Raw genomic sequence first — 21,911 nt, 5'->3', positions numbered from 1 at the left:
CCCAAAGATGGGCCGGATATAGAAGTCCCAACTTCACCTTCTTCTTGAAACGGGTCGACTTTACTTGGTTGAACCCCGCTCTTCTCCTGGCTACGTCCGCGCTCATGTCTTGCGCAGGATGCTGTTCTCCCACTTACAGCTCCATGTCTGCTTGGCCCACCGTAAAATACGCTCCTTGTCCAGGTACCTGTGCAATCTCCCCTCCATCGCCCTCGGGGGGAGTCACTTACACGCGGCTTCTTCGCTAGTGCTCTCTGCGCCCTGTCCACCTCCAAGGGTTGTGTGAACGCCCCATTCCCCATTAGCTTCTCGAGCATACCCGCTATCTATGTCCCTACATCCACTCCTTCGGACCCCTCCGGGAGACCAATGATCCTCAGGTTCTGCCGGCGGGACTTATTCTCTCGATCCTCCACCTTCTTCTGGAGCCTTTTCTGCTGGTCTCTCAGCATCCCCACCTCCACCTCCATTGCTGTTTGGTGTTCCTCATGCTCGGTCTATGCCTTCTCCACTTTCTAGATCACCCGATCTTGAGCATCCAATCTCTGTTCCAGCCGAACAATCAATTCCCTAATCGGGTCCAAGTATTCCTGTTTCTGCTTGGCGAAGCCCTCTTGAATAAACTTCATCAATTGCTCCGTCGACCGCTGGGTCGTCGAGCCAGGACTCCGGTCGTCCGCCATGCTTTTTCCAGCTGCAGCTTCAACCCAGGCCTTCTCTGTTCGCCTAGTTCTTCCTTTGCGAGCACTCCTGGTCTGCCTATCCATGCACTGGTGTGGGACTCCTCTTCACAGTCGCGTCCACTATCAATTTTCCAAGTAAAATCGGGGAAAAGGTCCGACCCGAGCGGGAGCCACCAAATGTGCGTCCTATTCCTTCATGGCCGCCACCGGAAGCCTCCCTTTGAGATGTTCTTGAGGAGTATGAGTTTCATGCTCGACATTTTGTTTTCGATGGCTTTAAATTTTTTTTAACCTGAGTTCAGGTATATAGTTCCTTGGCATTTTCTCTTAAATTTGGATTCTAAATACAATTCCCAATTTACAATAAACTAAGATCACATGAATCCCAAATTCCAATTACATGATGCAGTGAAACAAATCACAAGGCCCTGAAGAAAATCTACAAAACAGTTTAACATAAGGAATAAAATGTAACCTAATCAGGAATCTGAATTGTCAGTGAAGCTCAACACATATGCACACACAGACAGACGGTCAATGTGGGCTGCTGTGTACCAGTGCCAGCTGCACCCAAAGTGCAAACTGGTCCCAGTTAAAGCTTTGCCCAGGTACAGTTATGGGCAGATCCCCAGGGCCTGGAGCAGGAGCTTAGCATGCTTCCGCCAACAGGGAAACAATCGCAGGACAATGGGCATGCGGAGCCCCTGGGGGCTCCTCCCTGATGGACAGTGGACCCAGTGGCTGATCCTACTCAGACAAAAACCGCTTTTCCAGAGATGCTCTCCAGTTTCCCATTGGCTGCATCCACCAGCTACTGTGCAGCGCACAAGGGCCACGTGCTGAGTTTGTTGAGGGTGGGTCCCCTGCCTACCTGACTGCAGTTGAGGCTGGCAATGCAACCCAGGACAAGAAGAAAACCCGCATCACTTGCACCACATCCTCACCATCCACACTATGTTCAACAGGATGCCTGGGAGGAGTCGACATAGCCAAAGGTGGGGTCCTGTCCAACACCAGGCCATGCTGCTGCCCACAAAACTGGATAACCCAGGAAGTAAAAGGACAAGATCAGAAAAAAAGACCCTGTGTGAGGGGGCCTGTGAGTGGAGGAGCTGGAGCTTGTCCTGAATCGCGCTAATATTATCTGCAAGGGTATCCTGACTTGGTACACCAGTTTATGGGGCTTTAGTTTTAATTGGTATGGTGTGAGAAGACAAGTGAAACCCAGTGAGAATAGTCAGCCCAGTGGTTGAGTAACAATTATTAAAGACTATTTAGTAAAGAAAAGACAAATACACATGGACAGGACTGCTCTACTTTCCTGCAATTAAGATGTACAAATTGTTAAACACACACACACTTTATATAGAACTACCCCTTGTTCCAAAATATATCTATGATACCTGAACTCTGTAAGACTTCCATTCTCCAAATAACATCCACACTAAATAATGAGACAATACAGGAATGATACAAAGGTCTGGCAAAGGTCTTTTTCTGGTCCAACAAAGATAGTTGAAACTGTCTTGGCTCTAAGTCTTAGAGGCTTATAATATGTAAACTTGACCTCTAGGCTACCATCTGAAATGGTTTGGCCTTCAGGCTTGATGGCTGGAAACTGGCCTGTGTTTCTGAGACTGCAGGATGTTAACTGCCTCCCTACTCTCTCAGGGTCTGGTCAATTACACCTTTGTTCCTCTTTGATTCTGCCTTCTGTGTATTCAATTGTCTGCCCCTACCAACTTCCTTGACTATACATTTATACATGTATACCTTATTGACCATCCCAATCATCTATAAGCTGTTTTTCCTCATAAGCTATTCGCACCTGATTATTATCCACACAAATTTCTAATCTCATTACTGGGAGAGATGCGTATCGATGGGGCCTTTTGTATACTGTTGACTTCTGTCTCGAGGTGAATTTCTACCTGCTGCTGGACATCTTGCATCCTATTATGTTTTGTTAACTTTGTTTTACTGCTGTCGCTAGGCATATTCATGACCAGCAGCAACATGGGAGAAACAGAATTTGTGACTTGGGGAGCAGCTCTTCCAATTCTGTTTCCAGCTCGTGCTCCCTCCTCTAATCAAAGTACTTGAGATGACCTTTCCTGAATTCTTTGCCCCTGCAATTGCGTTTTCGGGGGTTACTTGTGAGGTTTCCGGGGCAAATTTGTCTGCTGCTTCCATGTATTTTGAAGTCTGGTCTGATCCAACTTGCAGGGAAAGCACCATTCGCTTTATAGAATATCCACCTGTTTCTTCATCACTTCCTTTGAACATGGTGCTTCAATTTGCAAAATTAAGATTGATGACTGCTGGAAAATATACAAAACTAAAGGAGAATTAATTTGATATTTGTGAACTTGATTCTGTATCTTGAATATACATTTACCACCTGTAAATACTTCCTGTCCCAAAAGCCTAACTTCGTTGTTAATTGTTTCATGTTACATATTCTTGTGCTGACATTTAGAATTAAAAATGGCAATATAACCTTGCAATTCAGTAATTATTGCCCCCTCACAAGTCATGTGGTATAATGGTTAGCACTGCTGCCTCACAATGCCAGGGACTCTGGTTTGATTCCAGCCTTCAGTGACTGTGTGGAGTTTGCACATTCTACTGTGGGTTTCCTCCAGGTGCCCCGGTTTCCTCCCACAGTCCAAAGATGTGCAGGCTAGGTGGATTGGTCATGATAGTACTCTTTTGGAGGGTCGGTGCATAATTGATGGGCAGAATGTCCTCATTCTGCACTGTAGGGATTCTATGGATTCACTTTTAGATTTTGTAGAATTTTGTATCTTGTTTCCAGGTACTCAGTTCAAATTTTTACATTCTCCACTTGGAAGTCTTTTACCTTCCCTTGTCTTCTTTGAAAATTGTATACATCTCCTACAGTTCTTCAGCCATGGTTCACTTAAGTGCTGCCCCAGAATGTGCTTTATGAGCTTGGTTGTGCACATCCACCATACTTGGTTTTATCATTGTAATTTTTTAAGTCTTCCATTTCGTTGTATCAAACATTACAGAAATGTTGAATAAGATTAAAACCACATGAATCATCTGCTTTGAAGTAGGCACCGAAAACGAGGAGCATCTTGTCCAGTTGTTCCTGCAAAACATTTCACACTGACATTTAGGGACTTGCGCCAAACTTTGGAGAACTGTCCCATAGATTCATCAAACAACATTCTAACCTAGTCGACGCTCAAAACCATTTACCATTGCTGAATACCTGCCATTAATATCCTGGGCATCACCAGAAACTTGGAGGCCAGCAATTCAAATACTGTGTTGAGAAGAGCAGGTCAGAGTCTGGGAATTAGATGATGGGTAACTCGCCTCCCAATTCCCATCCACAAAACACAAGCCAAGTGTGTGATGGAATACACTTCACTTGCCTGGATGAGTGCAGCTCCAAGAACACTCTAGGATCTTGAAACCATCCACAAAGCAACTCGCTTGATTGGTACCCAATTCACCACCTTATATGTTCACTTTTCTACCACTGGTGCAGAGTGGTAGCAGTGTGTACCATCTACAGGATGAAGTGCAGCAACTCACCAACGCTTCTTTTAAAGCACCTTCCAAACCTACAACTGCTACTACCTAGATTAAAGAAAAAGGGCAACATGCTAATAGGAACACCACTATTTAAGTTACTCTATGCGTCTCTCACATCCTGATTTGTTTATCGTTCAAAAAGGTGGCTTACTGCCACCTTTTCAAGGGCAATTATGGATGGGTAACAAATGCTTGCTTAAACAATGATGCTAACATTCCATGAATGAATTAAAAAAAAATTTTTGAGTGAGCTTAGGCCATTATGATGCCCTGCATATTAATTTTTTTTACATTTGCGTATGTATCACCATTTCATATCCTCTGGATCAGGACTGTTCGATTCCTCCATACTCAACTTCCTCTCCTCCTCGCTTGGGATTCCCCAATCCTACTTTTTAATCACCATTAAATAGAAATCTGTATATTGCCATTGCATGTATTCTGTAAATTTAGTGCAGCAAAATAAATTATTGGCTGGAGGGCTTGTGTTATGATTTGAATGCTTTGTTTTTTTTATGCATACACTAAAGCCTACTTCCATAGACAAAACCGCTGTTGCATTTTGGGACACTGGTTATATTGCCATTTGGAGTCTCTTGATGTGTAAACATGCTAAATTAAATGCACAATTTAAAGATTAGAGTCTCGGAACAGCAAAACTGGTAAAAGTGGTTAAATTTCAGGCAAAGCATCTGAAATACTATGATGGTTCATGATTAATTATTGGGCAGCAGATTAGTAGCACCAGTTATGTGCCAATGTGCTAAGTTGAAGAGCTCAATGTATGCAGAACTAAATTTAATAAAGAATTGAAGTGTGCCTGAGATTAATTCTTTGTGGGATTGTTTATAACGACTACTTGCTGTTTAAGTTTATATTTCTAATTATTTATTATTTAAATCCTTGGGTTAGCAGTAGTATGGTGGTTATATATTAAGAAAATGATGTTGCAATGTTATTTAATCATACTTTAAAATTTCATATTTTGAATCTGATTCAAGCATAAATTCTGTTCATATTTAAGCAAATGTGCTTTGAAAAGATATATTTTTTAAATTAACTTTTGAATGTCTTCCAGATGCAGACAGCAGTTTGTTGGAAAAGGTTGATGATGAAGATCTTCCTAACATTTCCCTTCTGACATCAAGGCCTATTCTTTCCACTTTAAAGACAATAACTTATATAGAAGTGGCAGGCTACAGATATCCAGAACTACCTATTACGAAATATAGGGAACAGGTAGGGAGGCTCTTATTTGTGCCAGAAGGAAATGTGGAATAAGCAGGAATAATTGCATACAGATTTTCTTGTGTTATGGTACCAGACCAGACCCCAATTTATATCAGGAAACCGGGTAAGGCACCAATTCTTCAATTTGTAAAACTGTGAGGAAAGGATACTTCGACCCAGGAGTGATTCCACTGACAAAAATGGATTTTGTACATCAAAACCAACTTAACCACATTAACATCACAGAAAAAAATAGCTCTTAATTGACAGTTAAGCAATTTAACTAACGTATCTTTTCTGTCTCCGATTAAGCAAAGCCCATTGAAGGTCAAATACCACTGCTAAATAAAGTTAGAAAGAAATGTTTCCCCTTGGGGGAGGAATCAGTGACCGGCGATATAGATTTAAGGTAAGGGGAGGTTTAGAGGGGATGTGAGGAAAAGCTTTTCCACCCAGATGGTGGTGAGAGTCTGAATCCTCTGCCTGTGAGGGTAGTGAAGGGAGAGCTCCTCATAACGTTTAAGCAGTATTTAGATGTACACTTGCGATGTTATGGCATACAAGGCAATGGGCCAAGTGCTGGAAAGGGAGTTGAATACTTAGGTGGTTGTTTCTGACCATCTTAGATGGGATGGGCCCAAAGACCTTTTCTATGCTGTTGCCCATTATGATTCTTATGGCTCCCCTGTTTGTGAGCTTTTCATGCAGGCTTGTCAGTGTCCAGCTTTCCTCCTCCCAGTCTTCACTTGCCTTCCATTCTTTGTGAACTTTTCAAACGGGGAAAAGGCTTGTCCGTGTCCAGCTTCCCTCCTCCCATGCGCCCCACAATATAGTGCTGTCCAGATGGACACTGGTATGTAGCACCAGTGGGGAAGAAGGCCCTTCTACTCCCCAACCCCAGGTGAACTAATGAACTGAGACAAAGGAGGATCCAGGGGTCCAGCAGCACTGTGCTGTCTATGAACATCAGCTTGGCATGGAGATGGAGAACAGGGACTGGTATGTCCTGGCAGAGCGGTGAACACATCGGGAGCAGTACAGCACTATGGTAAAAAGCTTTGTTTTACTCTTCCAACTGAAGATCCAGGTTTGATGTCAAAGTTTCCTGCTGGCAAGTAATTCAATGCCCTTCCAAACTTAAATGAAGTTAAGGTTTTCCCAACATAATGTGGAAGACGTTTCATTTAGGAACTTGGATATACAGGCTAGCGGTTCTGAAATTGTTCTGTTTGACCAGGTTTCAGTTACAATTAGCTTGGATGTTCAGCTACTGCACTATTGACGTGAAAGTCCAAAGAAGGGGTGGGTGATACCATTCCTCTCATCTGTACTGATGATTTTTGAATTCCAGATTTCTTTTTTAAAAATTGAGTTCAAATTCTGAAACTGCCATGGTGAAAGCTAAACTTGCACACTCCAGATTGGTCCAGGCCTCTGGATTTCTAGCTTCGTAATCTCCACTACGTTGCGTTATCTACTTCTGCCTGAGACTTTTTTCCATTTGTTATATTTTATTGAGCTTTTACTTTGTAATTACAGCTTGTTGATCTCATTGAAAATAATTCAGCAGTCATCATCCGAGGTGCTACAGGCAGTGGAAAGAGTACACAAGTACCTCAATATATTCTTGAATGCTACTTAAAGAAACCTGCATTCTGCAATATTGTAGTAACACAGCCACGGAAAATTGGAGCGATCAGTATTGCGCGCTGGATCTGCAAAGAACGTTGTTTGTCTACAGGAGGCTTGGTTGGGTATCAGGTATGTTAATTCTCACATTCATAAAGATTACATTGTAACTTGTACCGTTACTATTCTTTGTTGCTTAGAAAATTATCTTTTGAAAGTCTGCTACGTTACTGACCATCAGCAATAGAAACAGGAGAAGGCCGTTCATCCCCTCAAGCATGCTCTGTCATTTAATGGGATCATGGCTGATCCGACACTCCTCATGTCCACCTTCCTGCCCTTTCCCTGCAACCCTTGATTCCCTTACCGATCAAGAATCTCAGCCTTATATATACACACAAACTCTGCTCCGCAGCTCTCTGTGGCAATGAGTTCCAAAGACATTCAACTGTTTGAGAGAAGAAATTCTTCTTTTTCTCGGTCTTAAATTGGCACTCCTTTATTCTGAGACTATGCCCTCTGGTCCTAGACTCTCCCATGAGGGGAAACATCCTCTCTTCATTTACCCTGTCAAGCCCCTTAATAATCCTGTATGTTTCAATGAGATCACCTCTCACAATTGACTGCTCTTGTATACATCTTTGAAATTACTTACGATATTGTCCGAGCTGAAAGTGCTTAAATTTATCTTTTACGCTGTTATGAAAAAACATTACTTTAAGAATATATGAATTTACTTTGATGCTTTTGATAATTTTTCTAAGGGTGAGTTTATTCCAAAAACCTACTTTATTAGTTTACTACCTTGTCTGCCATCCTGGAGCTTTTAACTATCCTCATCTTGATCTACTTTTGACAATTTTCATATCATCGTGTTGGATCACCCATCATTGAAAAAAGTAAACTATCTTATCTTTAATGTACGTCACTGCAGATCACCTCCAGTTTGAAAAACTTTTATCTACCACCAACCTTTGCTTTCAGTCACTGAGTCAATTTTACACCATTTTCCATTAATTCTATGGGCTTCCATCTTGTTAAAAGCCTCCTATTTGGCCCTTTTTAGTCCACAGATACAAAGATTTTACCAGGAGTGTACAACTTTACCTATAGTCCTTTGGTAGTGCAAAAATACATTTTGTTCAATACAAAAATACATTTTGTAATTTGATTTTATTTCTGTTCTTCAAATAGGTTGGATTAGAAAAAGAAGTTGGTACAGACACACAACTAACTTACATGACAACAGGTGTTCTACTCCAAAAAATTGTTAATGCAAAATGTTTGACTGAATTTACGCACATTTTCATTGATGAAGTAAGATAATTTCTCATCAACTTTCTCATTAATAGATACTGAAATATGATTTTTTAAAAAACATATATGATTTTGTTTTTAGAAAATTCTTAAGAATTTTGAGTGTCACTGGGGAACAGCATTTATTGCCCATCCCTATTGCTCTTGAGAACATTGTGGTGCGACCTGCTTTCTTGAACATTGAAGCCCATGTGATTATATATATATATATATATATATACACCTACGATGCTGTTAGGGAGGGAGTTCCAGGATTTTTAACCAATGACAGTATAGGAACAGCATCTATACAGTTCCAAGCCAGGATGAGTTGTAGGTGGACAGGAACTAACAGATGGGAGTGTTCCCATGCGGAAGCTACTCGTGTTCTTCTGGGTGATAGAGGTCGCGGGTATGGAAGCAGTCTTGTAGATGGTACACACATCCGCATCATGTGGTGATGGGTGGAAATGAATGCTTAAGGTGGATGGGAACTAGTTAAGCAAGTTGATTTGTTCTGGATGATGAGCTTTTTGAGCTGCACTCAACCAGGCATCAAAATCTTCACTTGTGTCTTGTGGCTGGTGCATAGGCTTTGGGAGTCGAGAGGTCAAAAATATGCCACATAATTCCTAACCTCTGACCAGTTTGGTTTTTGGCCTCGGTGATTCTTGAATTTTGTTTTATTCCTTCATGGAATGTGGGTGTCACTGGCAAGTCTTTTGCCATTGAGAAGGATGTGGTGAATCACTGCCTTGAACCACTGCAGTCCTTCTGGTGGTTTGATATAACTGAGTGGATGGCTCGGCCACGATGGAGGGCAGTTAAGAGTCAACCACATTGCTGTGAGTCTGGAGTCACGGGTAGGCCAGAGCCGGTAAGGATGACAGACTTCTGTCTCAAAATGACAAACAAGGTGGTTTTTTGTGACAATCAGTAGTTTCATGGTCATTGTCACTGAGACTTAATTTCAATTCCAGATATTTTGTTGATTGAAATCATTTGTTGAGTTTAAATTCCATCAGCTGCAGTGGTGGAATTTGCACGTGTCCATCGTGCATTCACTTGGGTCTCTGGAATATATACAGTGATACTGAGCAATGATAATGGCAATTTTATGTCAAAGGGAGATGGTTAGGTCTTCTCTTGTTTTGGGAAGGCGGTGGGGGGGAATATTGTCACTTAATCAACCTAGACCAAAATGTTGTCCAGGCCTTTTGGCATGCAGGAACAGACTGTTTAATTATCTGAGTTGTGAATGGAATTGAACACTCTGCAGTTGTCAACAATCATCGCACTTCTGACCTCATGATGGAATGAATATATAGAATATAGAACAATACAGCGCAGTACAGGCCCTTTGGCCCACGATGTTGCACCGAAACAAAAGCCATCTAACCTACACTATGCCATTATCATCCATATGCTTATCCAATAAACTTTTAAATGCCCTCAATGTAAGATCATTAATGAAGCAGCTGAAGCTATTTGGGCCGAGGACACTACTCTGAGGGTCTCTTTCAGTATTGTGGTGGAGCTGAGATGATTGGCTTCTAACAACCACAGTCATCTTCCTTTGAGCAAGGTATCACTCTGACGAGTGGAAAGTTTCCCCCCCTATTCCTGTTGACTTCAGTTTTACTGGAGCTTTTTGGTGGCGCACCTGCTCAAATGCTGCCTGATGTCAAAGTCAGCCAATCTCCTCTCTCATCTCTGATGTCCAGCTCATTGGTCCATATTGGACCAAGGTTGTAACGAGGTCTGGGGCTAGGTAGTTCTGGCAGAACCCAAACTAAGAATTGTGAGCAGGTGATTGATAAGTGAGTGCCACTTGATTTTTACATAGAATTTACAGTGCAGAAGGAGGCCATTTGGCCCATCGAGTCTGCACCAGCCCTTGGGAAGAACACCCCACTTAAGCACACACCTCCACCCCATACTCATAACCCAGCAACCCCACCCAACCCCTTTGGACAGTAAGGGCAATTTAGCATGGCTAATCCACCTAACCTGCACATCTTTGGACTGTGGGAGGAAACCGGAGCACCCGGAGGAAACTCACGCAGACACTAGGAGAACGTACAGACTCAGCATAAGTGACCCAAGCCAGGAATCGAACCTGGGACCCTGGAGCTGTGAAGCGACAATGCTCACCACTGTGCTACTGTGCTGCCCGTGATGGTGCAGTCTGACAGTTTCCATAACGTTGCTCATAATGGAGAATAGACTGACTAGGCAGTAATAGGCTGAATTGGATTTATTCATTTTGTGGACAGGACCGTTCCACATTGTAAGTAGATACCAGCATTGTAGATGTTTGGAACAGCTTACCATGAGTGTAGCTAGATCTGGAGTGTTCAGTAATGCAATTGAGATATTGAATGGCCCATAGTTTTGATGTCTGCAGTGCCTCAGCCATTGCTTGATATAATGTGGGGTGAACTGAATTGTTTGAAGACTGGCATGTAAGATGTTGGGAAACTCAGGATGTGCTGAGATGGATTACTCACTCGGACCTGGCTGAAGATGGTTGAAAATCCTTCAGCCTTGTGTCTTGCACAGATGTGCTGATCTTGTCCAACATTGAGAATGGGAATGTCGGTGTAACTGCCGTCTCCAGTTCATGTTTAATTGTTCTCCCATTCGTGACTGGATGTGACAGGACTGCAGAACTTTTACCATTGTGTTGTTCTATCTGTAGCATGCTGCTTCCACTGTTTAACGTGCATGTACTCGTGTTGCAACTCCTTCAGGTTAATACCTCATTTTTAGCTATGCATGGTTCTGCTCCTGGCAGGCCTCTATTGCGCTCCTCTTTGAACTAGAGTTGATCTGCTGTCTTGATGGCAATGATAGAGCATGGAATATGCTGGGCCCTGATGTTATAGATTGTGGTTGAATGTAATTTTGCTGCTAATGGGCAACACTGCCTCCAGGGGACTTCCAATACAACAAAGAGCAAGGAAAAGTACAGCACAGGAACAGGCCCTTCGGCCCTCCAAGCCTGCGCCGACCATGCAGCATGTCTAAACTAAAATCTTCTACACTTCTGGGGTCCGTATCCCTCTATTCCCATCTTATTCATGTATTTGTCAAGATGCCCCTTAAACGTCACTATCGTCCCTGCTTCCACCACCTCCTCCAGCAGTGAGTTCCAGGCACCCACTACCCTCTGTACCCAATGAAAGGGATATGCTGAGTAGTCGCACATCAAGTAGCTCTCCTCCTACGAATCTGAAAATAGGCTCTTTTACTTAAAATAGCTGCTAATATAGGGGGACAAAGTATCTCTCTTCGCCCCCCCCCCCCAAAAAAAAATCCAACCAAAAACAACACGAACAGAGATGGTAGCCAACAGCAACTCCAGAGGCTGCAAAGAGACAAAAAATGGGAAAACCCAGGAGAAGCAAGTGGCTGAGCTGGTGGACACATGAAGCTTGGGACACGCCAGAACGGGAAGGACTAGCCCACAGCACAAAGAGCCCCCTCCCCCCATAGTTGGAGGATGTTCCTCTCAAGGGAACTGAGAGAATCTAGAGAGGAGACAAAGACCGATATCCAGGCTGTGGTCAAGGTGGCGGTCATGGAAGCTCTGGCGACCATGCAAGTGGCCGTGGACGAGGCAGAGAGGCAATTGCAGGCCCAGGAGAACACCATAAAGGAACTAGAAAAGGCCTCAACACACAAGAGCGACTGGATCGCTGCCCTGGAAAAGTAAATGACAAGGTTGATCGGGGCAGGGGAGTCTGAGGGCAAAGATAGAAGATCAGGAGAACCAACCAACCTGAGGATATTGGGCCTACCAGAAGGGGTCAAAGGCAGGGACCCCACAGCCTATGTGGCCCAGATGCTGTCTCATTATGAGGACGAGAGTTGCAGCAGAGTGCAGGAAAGGGTGAGGAGAATGGCAGGTAGGGATAACAGATAGAGGGTGACGGGTGGATACATAACTGATCCCGGGGGTGGGGTTGGGGGTCGACACTACACTAGCGGAAAATCTAGCGCTAGGAAGCATGAGCGAGAGACGTGCCGCAGCACATCTCCTGCAAGGGAGAGAGCGCCTGGCAAAGGACGGGGTACGCATCAGTAATGGGGACTAACCAGGGTAAGAAATGTGGTGGGGGGAGAAGTACCAGAAGGGAAACATGGGGACAAGGATAGTAAGAGCTACAACAGGCCACATGTGGTGACTTGGAACACAAAGGCACTGCAAGCAACCACCTTGGAAGGTCCCTGAGCAAAGGGAAACCCAGAGTGTGACCTCATGGGGACACAGGGAAAATGTGCAAACTCCCCACAAGACCGTGACCCAGTGCCAGGATCAAACCCTGGTCCCCAGCGCTTTGAGGCAGGATGCTAACCACTGATGCGTAGCCCCTGCTGTCCCGAGTACCAGACCTATCCAAGCGCCAGGTGGAGGCAGGAACCCCCAGGCGAGACAGCAGTTGGAGGTTTGCTGGATTCTAGGATCCAACTGGGTCCCAGTCAGATGCTGAACCTTTGGACGAGGTTTACCTGGAGCTAATGCAGACACTAAGGTGCGGGCAAGCGATTAAGCAGGGGTTGTCAGCAAGTCCATAGCCGATTGGAGGTGTCCCAGAGGCTACAGGCACAGGAGATGGTGCTGCCAATGCTTGGCAGAGAGGCCAACACTGCAACGGTGGTGATTGCAATGGAGAGCCTGGAGCATGATGTTGGCAGCACGAGTAGAGGTGTTCAAGGCATAAGTTGGTCGGTTCCAGTCGATGGTGGACATGACCCAATACCAGGTAGACCTTGATGAGGTGCTGCGGGCATGTCCCAGTCTCAAGTGGACATTGCCGAGGCCCTCCAGAGCATGCCCCGGTCACTGGCGGAGGTGTCCCAGTGTTATGGGCCAGGGTTTAAAGAACCCCAAAGTGTATCATGCAATTCACCTGACCCACAACTTTTAATAGATCGTGGTTATGGGGAGCACACGGGCTGACTCTGCAGGTGTAATGCAAACAGTAATCTACAGTACTTTTGAATTAAAAGAATGTTTATTTATGAAACCAGTTAACACTTTATAAACCCACAGTAAACATTTCAACAACTATCAACACCAATAAATCCCCAAAGAATACAGTACTCAATAGATAACCCTTAATAAATTCCCAAACAACATCCGGAAGACAAAAGACCCTTTTTAACACAGAGATCAGGTTTAAATTCACAATTGAGAGCAGTCAGCACTTTGAAATCACCCAATTCATTTGGAGACAGTCTTTATTTGCAGAGAGAGATCCTCTTACAGCTCCTTTCTTGGCCTGCAGCTATCTAGCTCTCAAAGCAGAACTAACCACACCCTGTAGCAAACAGCCTCAAACGAAAGTAAGGCAGACAGACCGCCCAGCTCCACCCATTCTCTGAAATCACTGCAGCTCTCTAATAAACACCCATTTCTTAAAGGTAGACCTACTGTAGCTATTCGATAAACCCCCATTTCTTAAAAGGTATTCTCACATGACACCTCCCCCAAGAAAAAATAAATAAACCATCAACTTCAAGATGGTTTCAGTTTTCACCTTTTCACTTTCCTTTAAGAACTATGGACAATGAATATACTTTTTTTTAAACAAAACACGCAAACATTTAATAATAAGTCCATTTTTGTTCTTCTTCCTCCAACTGGAACTCTTCTCGATCCATCCATTTCTCTACGTCTCGGCATTTCTCTTTAAAGTCAGATACTTTAGTTCAATCTGATCACAGAGTCCCTTGTAATTCTCCAACACAGGAGCATTGCTTATCACAGCTTCCAGGCAGTCAACTGTGTGTTGAAACTCTGTTGTCCACTGAAATTCTCGACGTTTCTTCAGCAAGTCCATCAGTGGAGCGACCACACTACAAAAATTTGGCACAAATGATCGATCAAATCCACTCATGCCAAGAAATCCCATTATTTCCCTTTGTGTCGATGGTATTGGAAACTCTTCAATAAGTTTTGTTTTCACATCCCGTGGGACCATTCGACCCTGTCCGATTGTATGGCCAAGGAAAGTGACTTGGGCTTTTTCAAATTCACTTTTGGCTAAGTTTACCACCAAACCGCCACCTGAAGTCGATCGAATAACTCCATCAGATGTTTCAAATGTTCTGTCCATGTCTGGCTGAAAATTACCAGATCGTCGATACAGACCGCACAATTGGGTAATCCTGAAACAACTTTGTTAGTTAACCGTTGAAATGTGGCTGGGGCATTTTTCATACCAAATGGCATAACTTTGAATTGGTGTATACCATCTGAAGTCACAAAAGCTGAAATCTCCTTCGCTCTTTTGGATAAAGGTACCTGCCAGCAACCTTTAAGTAAATCCAATTTGGAAATACAAGGTGACCGTCCCACTTTCTCAATGCAATCCTCCAAACGTGGGATAGGATAAGAGTCCGTTCTTGTAACTGCACTGACCTTTCTATAGTCCACACACAACCGTTGGGTACCGTCTGGTTTTGGTACCATCACTATGGATGAGCTCCATTGGCTGCAACCCACTTCAATTATGCCATTTTTAAGCATACTTTCAATCCCTTTGTTAACCTGTGCCAATTTTAAGGGTTAGGTCTGTATGGATGTTTCATAGAATTTACAGTGCAGAAGGAGGACATTTGGCCCATCGAGTCTGCACCGGCTCTTGGAAAGAGCACCCTACCCAAGGTCAACACTTCCACCCTATCCCCATAATCCAGTAACCCCACCTAAGCCTACTTGTGACAATAATAAAGATTATTATTATTAATGTTAAGGGATGATGGTTAGATCCTCTCTTATTGGAGATGGTCACTTGTGTGGTCTGAATGTTACTTGCCACTTGTCAGCTCGAGTCTTGCTACATTTGGATATGGACTGTTTCAGTATCTGAGTCGTGAATGGTACTGAACATTGTGCAGTCATCCCCACTTTTGACCTCATGATGGATGAAAAATCATTGATGAAGTAGCTGAAGATGGTTGGGCCCAAGACATTACCTTGAGAGGCCTGCAGTGATGTTTTGGAGCGGAGGTGATTGTCCCCCAACCATCATCATCATCTTCCTTTGTGCCAGGTATGACTCCAACCAACGGAGGGGTTTCCCCATGATTCCCATTGACTCCAGCTTAGCTAGGGCTCCTTGATGCCATACTCAGTCAAATGCTGCCTTGATGTCAAGGGCAGTCACTCTCTGACCTTTAGCTCTTTTGTCCATGTTTGAACCAAGGCTGGAAAGAGGTCAAGAACTGAATGACCATGGCGGATCACAAACTGATCCATCTGTGAGCAAGTCCATAAGAGGTAGGAGTAGAAGTAAGCCATTCAACAGGATCATGGCTGATCTGATGTCATACTTAACTCCACTTTCCCACCTTATCCCATAACTGATGAAAAATCTGGTCTATCCAGGCCTTGAACATGCTTAACGACCCAGCTCTCTGTGATAAAGAATTACACAATAGCACAGTTATTGCTGAGCAAGTGCTGCTTGATAGTGGTGTTGATGACCTCTTCCATCACTTGATCGCGAGTCGACTGCTGGGGGTGATAATTGGCCACGTTGGATTTATCCTGCTTTTTATGTCCATACCTGGGCAATTTTCCATATTGTCAATTAGAGTTGTAGCTGGACTGGAAAAGCTTGGCTAGTGACTCAGCAAGTTCTGGAGCACTAGTCTTCAGTCTGGATAACAAGATGAGCCATTTTTAAAAATATGGCCTAAAGAGCTGCAGTGCTGTTGCTCAAATGCCCATAATAATGAAAAACAAAAGCAGAGGCATTTTTATGGGTGCAACACCTTTAAAATTCTTGATATGAATCTTAATTTTTTTCTCTTCTTTGTAGCCACTTCAACCCTTCCAATTATGCCAGTTTTTAACATGCTAAATTCAAACATTAATCAATTTTGAAAAAGGTCTGTCGATCTTAATATTCTGCACAGTCCTGCTGATGAATGTTGATTTTTTGTTGAAGTAAAACAACAACAAAAATAAGGGCCACAGTTGGGTCCCATATAGATGTACATATCTATGCCTGTAAACATGTGCGATAAGCCAGAAAGCAATACATAAGCCATCAACACTGTGGCACATGACAACATTTTGCTTAGCAAAAGAGATTTTTGATCCAACAGATGATAGAATTTTACATTTTTGCGATTAAACATTTTACAAGTTCTAGCCATTAACTGCTAAAATATCAATCTTGAGGGACATTTTTAGACATCTGATATTCTTTTAAAATTAGAAACATATTTAGGTAAAAATTGAGATAGATAACAAAAACTCAATCAATCTAACTCAGGAGCCATGCAAGTCCTTAAGGAGCCGCATTTGGCTCCCGAGCTGCAGGTTGCTGATCCTTGTTCGATAATCCTCATGATTCTGACTCTCTACCATGAAAACACTTCCACTACTCACATCGAGCACTCAGCTGTTTTTCTGTTTCAATGTCACAATACAAACATACTCCTTCCCAGCTGTCTGTCACATATCCAATTTCACACTTACATTCCAGCCTGCAGAGAAACCAACTGGTTTGTATTCATTACATGTAATTTTCAGTATTTTATACACATCGTATAAAGATGCCATCAAATTTTATGAACATGTACACAATATATTATAGAAATAATGCATTTTATATTTCAGATGAAATTTAAACTCACATTTCCAATATTCTGTAAGCCTTTATATACAACTTTGAATGTACAATTTTATTGTAACTTCCAATTACTGTCATTTATTTATTACAATTTCTATATACCACGACTATAACACATCTGTTCTCATCAGTACAAATTGGAAGATGATATGAAATGAAAAGGGGTGCTGGAATCAGACAGTAGCTCAAAGCTTACACACCAAGTTGGGTGAAAATGAGAAATTGTCCCTGGTGTTGTGAAGCAGTAGTGCTAACCACTGTTCTACCATGTTGCCTCAGCCTTGTGGCTAGAGGCCTCCGTGGTCAGTGGGAGTTATGGGTGGTCGGTGGGACAGGCAGGCTTTGTCCAGGGATTGGTATGGCGGACCCGCGGGGGCTGAGACACCCATCCTCCCCGCCCCCCAGCCCAGGCCATGGGTGCCCATCCCCGCATGCTCTCCTTCCTCCAATGGCAATACACCCTGATCGAGGCTGGTTCCCCCGGGGCTCCCCCACCCCCATCTGAGCACCAGGGCAGAAATCCCAGTGCCCCCGGGCTCATTGCCGGGAGTGAAGATGGATACTCACCTCCTCATGTCCCCGCAGCAGCCCTTCCACCAGCTTCACGTTTTTTAAAAAAAGAGCATAATTGGCGCGCACCTGACCACTTGCTTGGGAGGCCATTAGATAGGGGGTCGCTCCTGTTAATTGTATGGATAGTGGGCTGAAGTGGTGATTATTGGTTTCTCACCATGCTATGGGGGATCGTGATTTCAGCCACGGGCAGGCAGGTTAAATTGCAAACCGATCGGTTCACGGGGTGCTCTTTTCTGGACTCCGATGTGATTTAACGGCCTCTTCGAGCTCTCACGTAAGAGCAACACAGCCATTAAATCGCACCCAGGATTTGTTCATTCTGTCCGTGCTCAACCTGAATGGATATTGGATCAAGAGAGGATTATACTTGGCTAAGTTACCCACAATCACATAGCCTACTGTGGTTCAATTGGAGGGAAACACTAGAAAGCTGCCCATGCGTGTCAACCAAACAAGAGGCTGTACTTTTAGGAAATTTGTGGAAACGTGGCATGGAAAGCAAAATAATCTTATTTCCTGATGAATGTTCTTAAAACTCTTTACACTGCTAATCAAATGTTGTTAATTACAGAGTATGGCTGACTATAGCTGACCTTTTAGGTTCAAATGATAACAGGTACAGGTAGAGTATCCTTTATCCGAAAACCTAACATATCCAAAAGCTGCACTTTGTTTGGGACATCATCGATCTTTAACAAGCAATCTCTCTGACCCGAGCCAACGTGACCTGATCCGATATGAACCTTGCTTACCGTACCTGACCTATAGCATAGGAAATCTCTTGACATGAGCTGACGTGAACCTGCTGACCGTACCCGACCTTGAGCACGAGAAATCTAGTTGTTTGTTGCACTGTTTACCTTGTGATTTTCGTCTGCACTGTTTACCTCTCTTACAAGCAGAATCGGTTGGGAACTTATTCCTGGTCATATTACAGATACCCTGTATTTCTTATTCAGTGGTATATCTTACTTTTCGCGCCATTTTATTTACTCTACACAATTGCAATAGGCATCGGCCATTGTAATGTATAGGCCTGTGCTGTATCTAAAACTCTGACAAGTACATGATTTCAGATATATTGGATTATAAACATTTGGTAATTTAAGGGTTAAAAGCCTGGGTTGGAAGGCATTTGACTGCAGTCCTCATGTTTTTAAAAATAATCTTAGTTTGAAAGACTAGAAAGCTTTTTGGAGCAAGAGGTGAAATTAACCATCGTAAAAGTCTGGGCTAATGCACTGTTGTTTGACTAGGGTAGTCCCTGGGGAGTTGATGTGTTTACAGCTTGGGGAGATGATGTCGTTGCTTTGAGACATATTGAAAAATCTTTTGAGTTCCCTCCTGATCTGGCTAACCCTTTGGACCACAAGTAAGGTCTTTTTTCTCTCCGTGGAATAGTTTTTTAAAAAACTTAATAGTATTTAAAGCAGTGCAGAGCTGTCTTAAGGATAAGGGGGAAATTGAAACAAACAAGTTTAAACAGCTGTTTGAAGATATCCAGCCAGAGTCTGCAGGGTTTCTAACAGGAGCCTATTCTGTTCTGGTAAGAAAGTGTTACCATCTGCCATTGGGATACAGGTTGGATTGTGAGCTGTATGTTTTTTTTTCTTGTTGTTTAATTGGGAATGGAGAGTATTTAAGGGTATTGTATTTAATTAATTTGGTAGTATTGTTTAAGGGGTAAGTGTAAGCTACTTTCGTATGTGAAGTTAAAGATTTTAATATTGTGTCAATAATAAAGTTTGGTTTTAAAATACCAAATCTCTATTTCTTCACGCAATCGCCCCTGGAGTGCAGTATCCTATCTGCACAGTCTTGGGTTTCGGTCCAGTATCTGAGCCACATTTGGTCTGACCGTGATTGTAATAAAACCAAAATGATCTGATATCTGAAACACAATTGGCCCGAGGGTTTCAGATAAAGGATAGTTGACTTGTAAAAGGATTCATGCTTTTTGTTGGAATGCTAGCAAGAATTAAATCAAGTTGATGTTGATATAGGCAATAGCAAAAATGAACTGCTTCTGTGACTAATTGTTGTCATAATGTTCAGGTCCATGAGCGTACTGAAGAAATGGATTTTTTGTTGCTGGTTGTCCGTAAACTTCTGCGCACTAATTCACGACTTGTTAAGGTAAGTTTGATGAAAGGTTTAAATAAATTGTTTCAAAGAGTAACACTTGCACAAATTCATTGTCACTTAAATCCGTGCAGCATCTGGGGCAGAAATACAGCATGTTTTATTCAACATTATGAAGTATCTGTTGCAGGGGCTTGTTTAGCACACTGGGCTAAATCGCTGTTTTTTCAAGCAGACCAAGGCAGGCCAGCAGCATGGTTCGCTTCCCGTACCAGCCTCCCTGAACAGGTGCTGGAATGTGGCGACTAGGGGCTTTTCACAGTAACTTCATTTGAAGCCAACTTGTGACAATAAGCGATTTTCATTTCATTCATGTGCTGTAAATGGAACAGCGCAATCTGTTTGAGGGACTAAAGGATCATGCAATTGTTAAAGACCTGTTACCACTTCCCTCTTTCTGTCAAATTTATGTTTGCTAATTATTGTTGCCTTTGTTGGGTGGTATAAGTTGTTGGGCTGTTTGGTCTGTGACATTTGACAACTGCTAACTGTACTACAATGTCTCACATTGCTCAGTGGTAGTAGTACCTTGGTCTTGTCATTGTTTAGCGGGTTGAGCCCTACTACAAAAGATTGTGGTGTATATTCTAGGCCAGGATTCCCCAAACTATTTTCCAATGTGACCCCTTCTTAACATTTGAAAATGATGTGACCCCAGACCCAAACAAAAACAAAGTAGAGCAGTAACACTCAATGTATACTTATTAAAGTTTGTGCATTGGAGACCAACATATGCATTCTGTAAATATGAATCCATATTTTAGTCAACTTTGCAAAAAAAAACATTATTCCACGTACTTGGCTAGGTTTCAGTCACACTTTCCATATTCCGCATTGACAGAAAACTCAGTGAAGGCCTTCTTCGCCTGCTACTTAGGCCAGAATGATTGTGCATGTGCCTTGGTGTACTTTGCTGCCTTTCAAGATGGTTGCCATACCGACAAACTGCTGTACATTATACATTATCTCTGTAAATATGATGGCCATCAATCTGGGCCTTTCACTAGGAGAAGCCCCATAGCTGTTGCTCCATTCGGTGCAATTATGGGACTGGTAGCTTCTTATTTGAGGTTTACAGCCTACACTGCTTATGAAGTCTCCCCGTCTATCTGCTGGCTTCATTGCTTTCCTATACCACCGCCCCATTCTGAGGGAGACAGAGAGAGGATCAGACGAAGGGTTGGCCAGATGTCGCCAGGGCCTTGGTGCGGGTGCGAGGCATACTGTTGAGGGGAGCTTGCAAGCCCATTTGCTGTTTCTGCAACCCCATTGGGGATCGCAACTCAGTTTTGGTAAGCGTTGATCTATGTTGATAATTCAGCGAAGTACTGAGGAAGTCCTGGAGTCTTTCAGAAGTTATGTTGGACCCAGGATGCCCTCTGACCACTCGCGTGTCAGGAATTAACAATCTCATGGCACTATTTATTTATTTATTTATTTTTAAAAATATGTTTATTGACCCGGACTTTCACCACCTTAGATACTATTCCCGCAACTCCCCTCCAGAACCCCTCCAGTGCCGGGCATGACCAAAACATATGGACATGGTTCGCCGGACTTCCTGAGCACCTCCCACATCTGTCCTCCACTCCAAAGAACCTACTCAGCCTCGCCCCTGTCATATGCGCTCTGTGCACTACCTTAATCTGTATCAGGCTAAGTCTGGCACACGAGGAAGAGGATTTAACCCTACTTAGGGCATCAGCCCAGAGCCCCATCTCAATCTCCTCCCCAGCTCCTCTTCCCATTTACCTTTCAGCTCCTCTACCAAAGCCTCCCACCCCTCTTTCATCTCCTGGTATATCGCCGACACCTTGCCTTCTCCGAGCCATACGCCCGCAATCACCCTGTCTTGAATCCCCTGTGCCGGGAGCAGCGGGAATTCCCTCACCTGCCGCCTCACAAACGCCCTCACTTGCATGTACTTGAACGCGTTTCCCGGGGGTAGACCAAATTTCTCCTCCAGCGCCCCTAAGTTCGCAAAAGTCCCATCGATGAACAGGTCCCCCATTCTTCTAATCCCTGCTCGATGCCAGCTCTGGAACCCCCCGTCCATCCTTCCTGGGACAAACCGATGGTTATCCCTAATCGGGGACCATACCGAGGCTCCCAGCGCTCCCCTGTGTCGTCT

At 43.5% G+C, this 21,911-nt stretch overlaps 1 protein-coding gene across 1 annotated transcript in view; it reads left to right on the top strand.

The window, feature by feature from the left end:
- Nucleotides 1–21,911, top strand: part of tdrd9 (tudor domain containing 9) — a 255,517-nt gene that overhangs the window by 103,131 nt on the left and 130,475 nt on the right. The window contains exons 3-6 of the mRNA XM_072489934.1: nt 5,332–5,492; nt 7,023–7,244; nt 8,307–8,429; nt 19,694–19,774. Coding sequence (XP_072346035.1) covers nt 5,332–5,492; nt 7,023–7,244; nt 8,307–8,429; nt 19,694–19,774 — 587 coding nt within the window. The remainder of the gene's footprint in view (nt 1–5,331; nt 5,493–7,022; nt 7,245–8,306; nt 8,430–19,693; nt 19,775–21,911) is intronic.

Source organism: Scyliorhinus torazame, chromosome 2 (assembly GCF_047496885.1).
Source record: "Scyliorhinus torazame isolate Kashiwa2021f chromosome 2, sScyTor2.1, whole genome shotgun sequence".
Classification (NCBI taxonomy): Eukaryota; Metazoa; Chordata; class Chondrichthyes; order Carcharhiniformes; family Scyliorhinidae; genus Scyliorhinus; species Scyliorhinus torazame.
The sequence above is the reverse complement of the archived record's forward strand: the minus strand, read 5'-3'. Positions and strand labels throughout refer to the sequence as shown.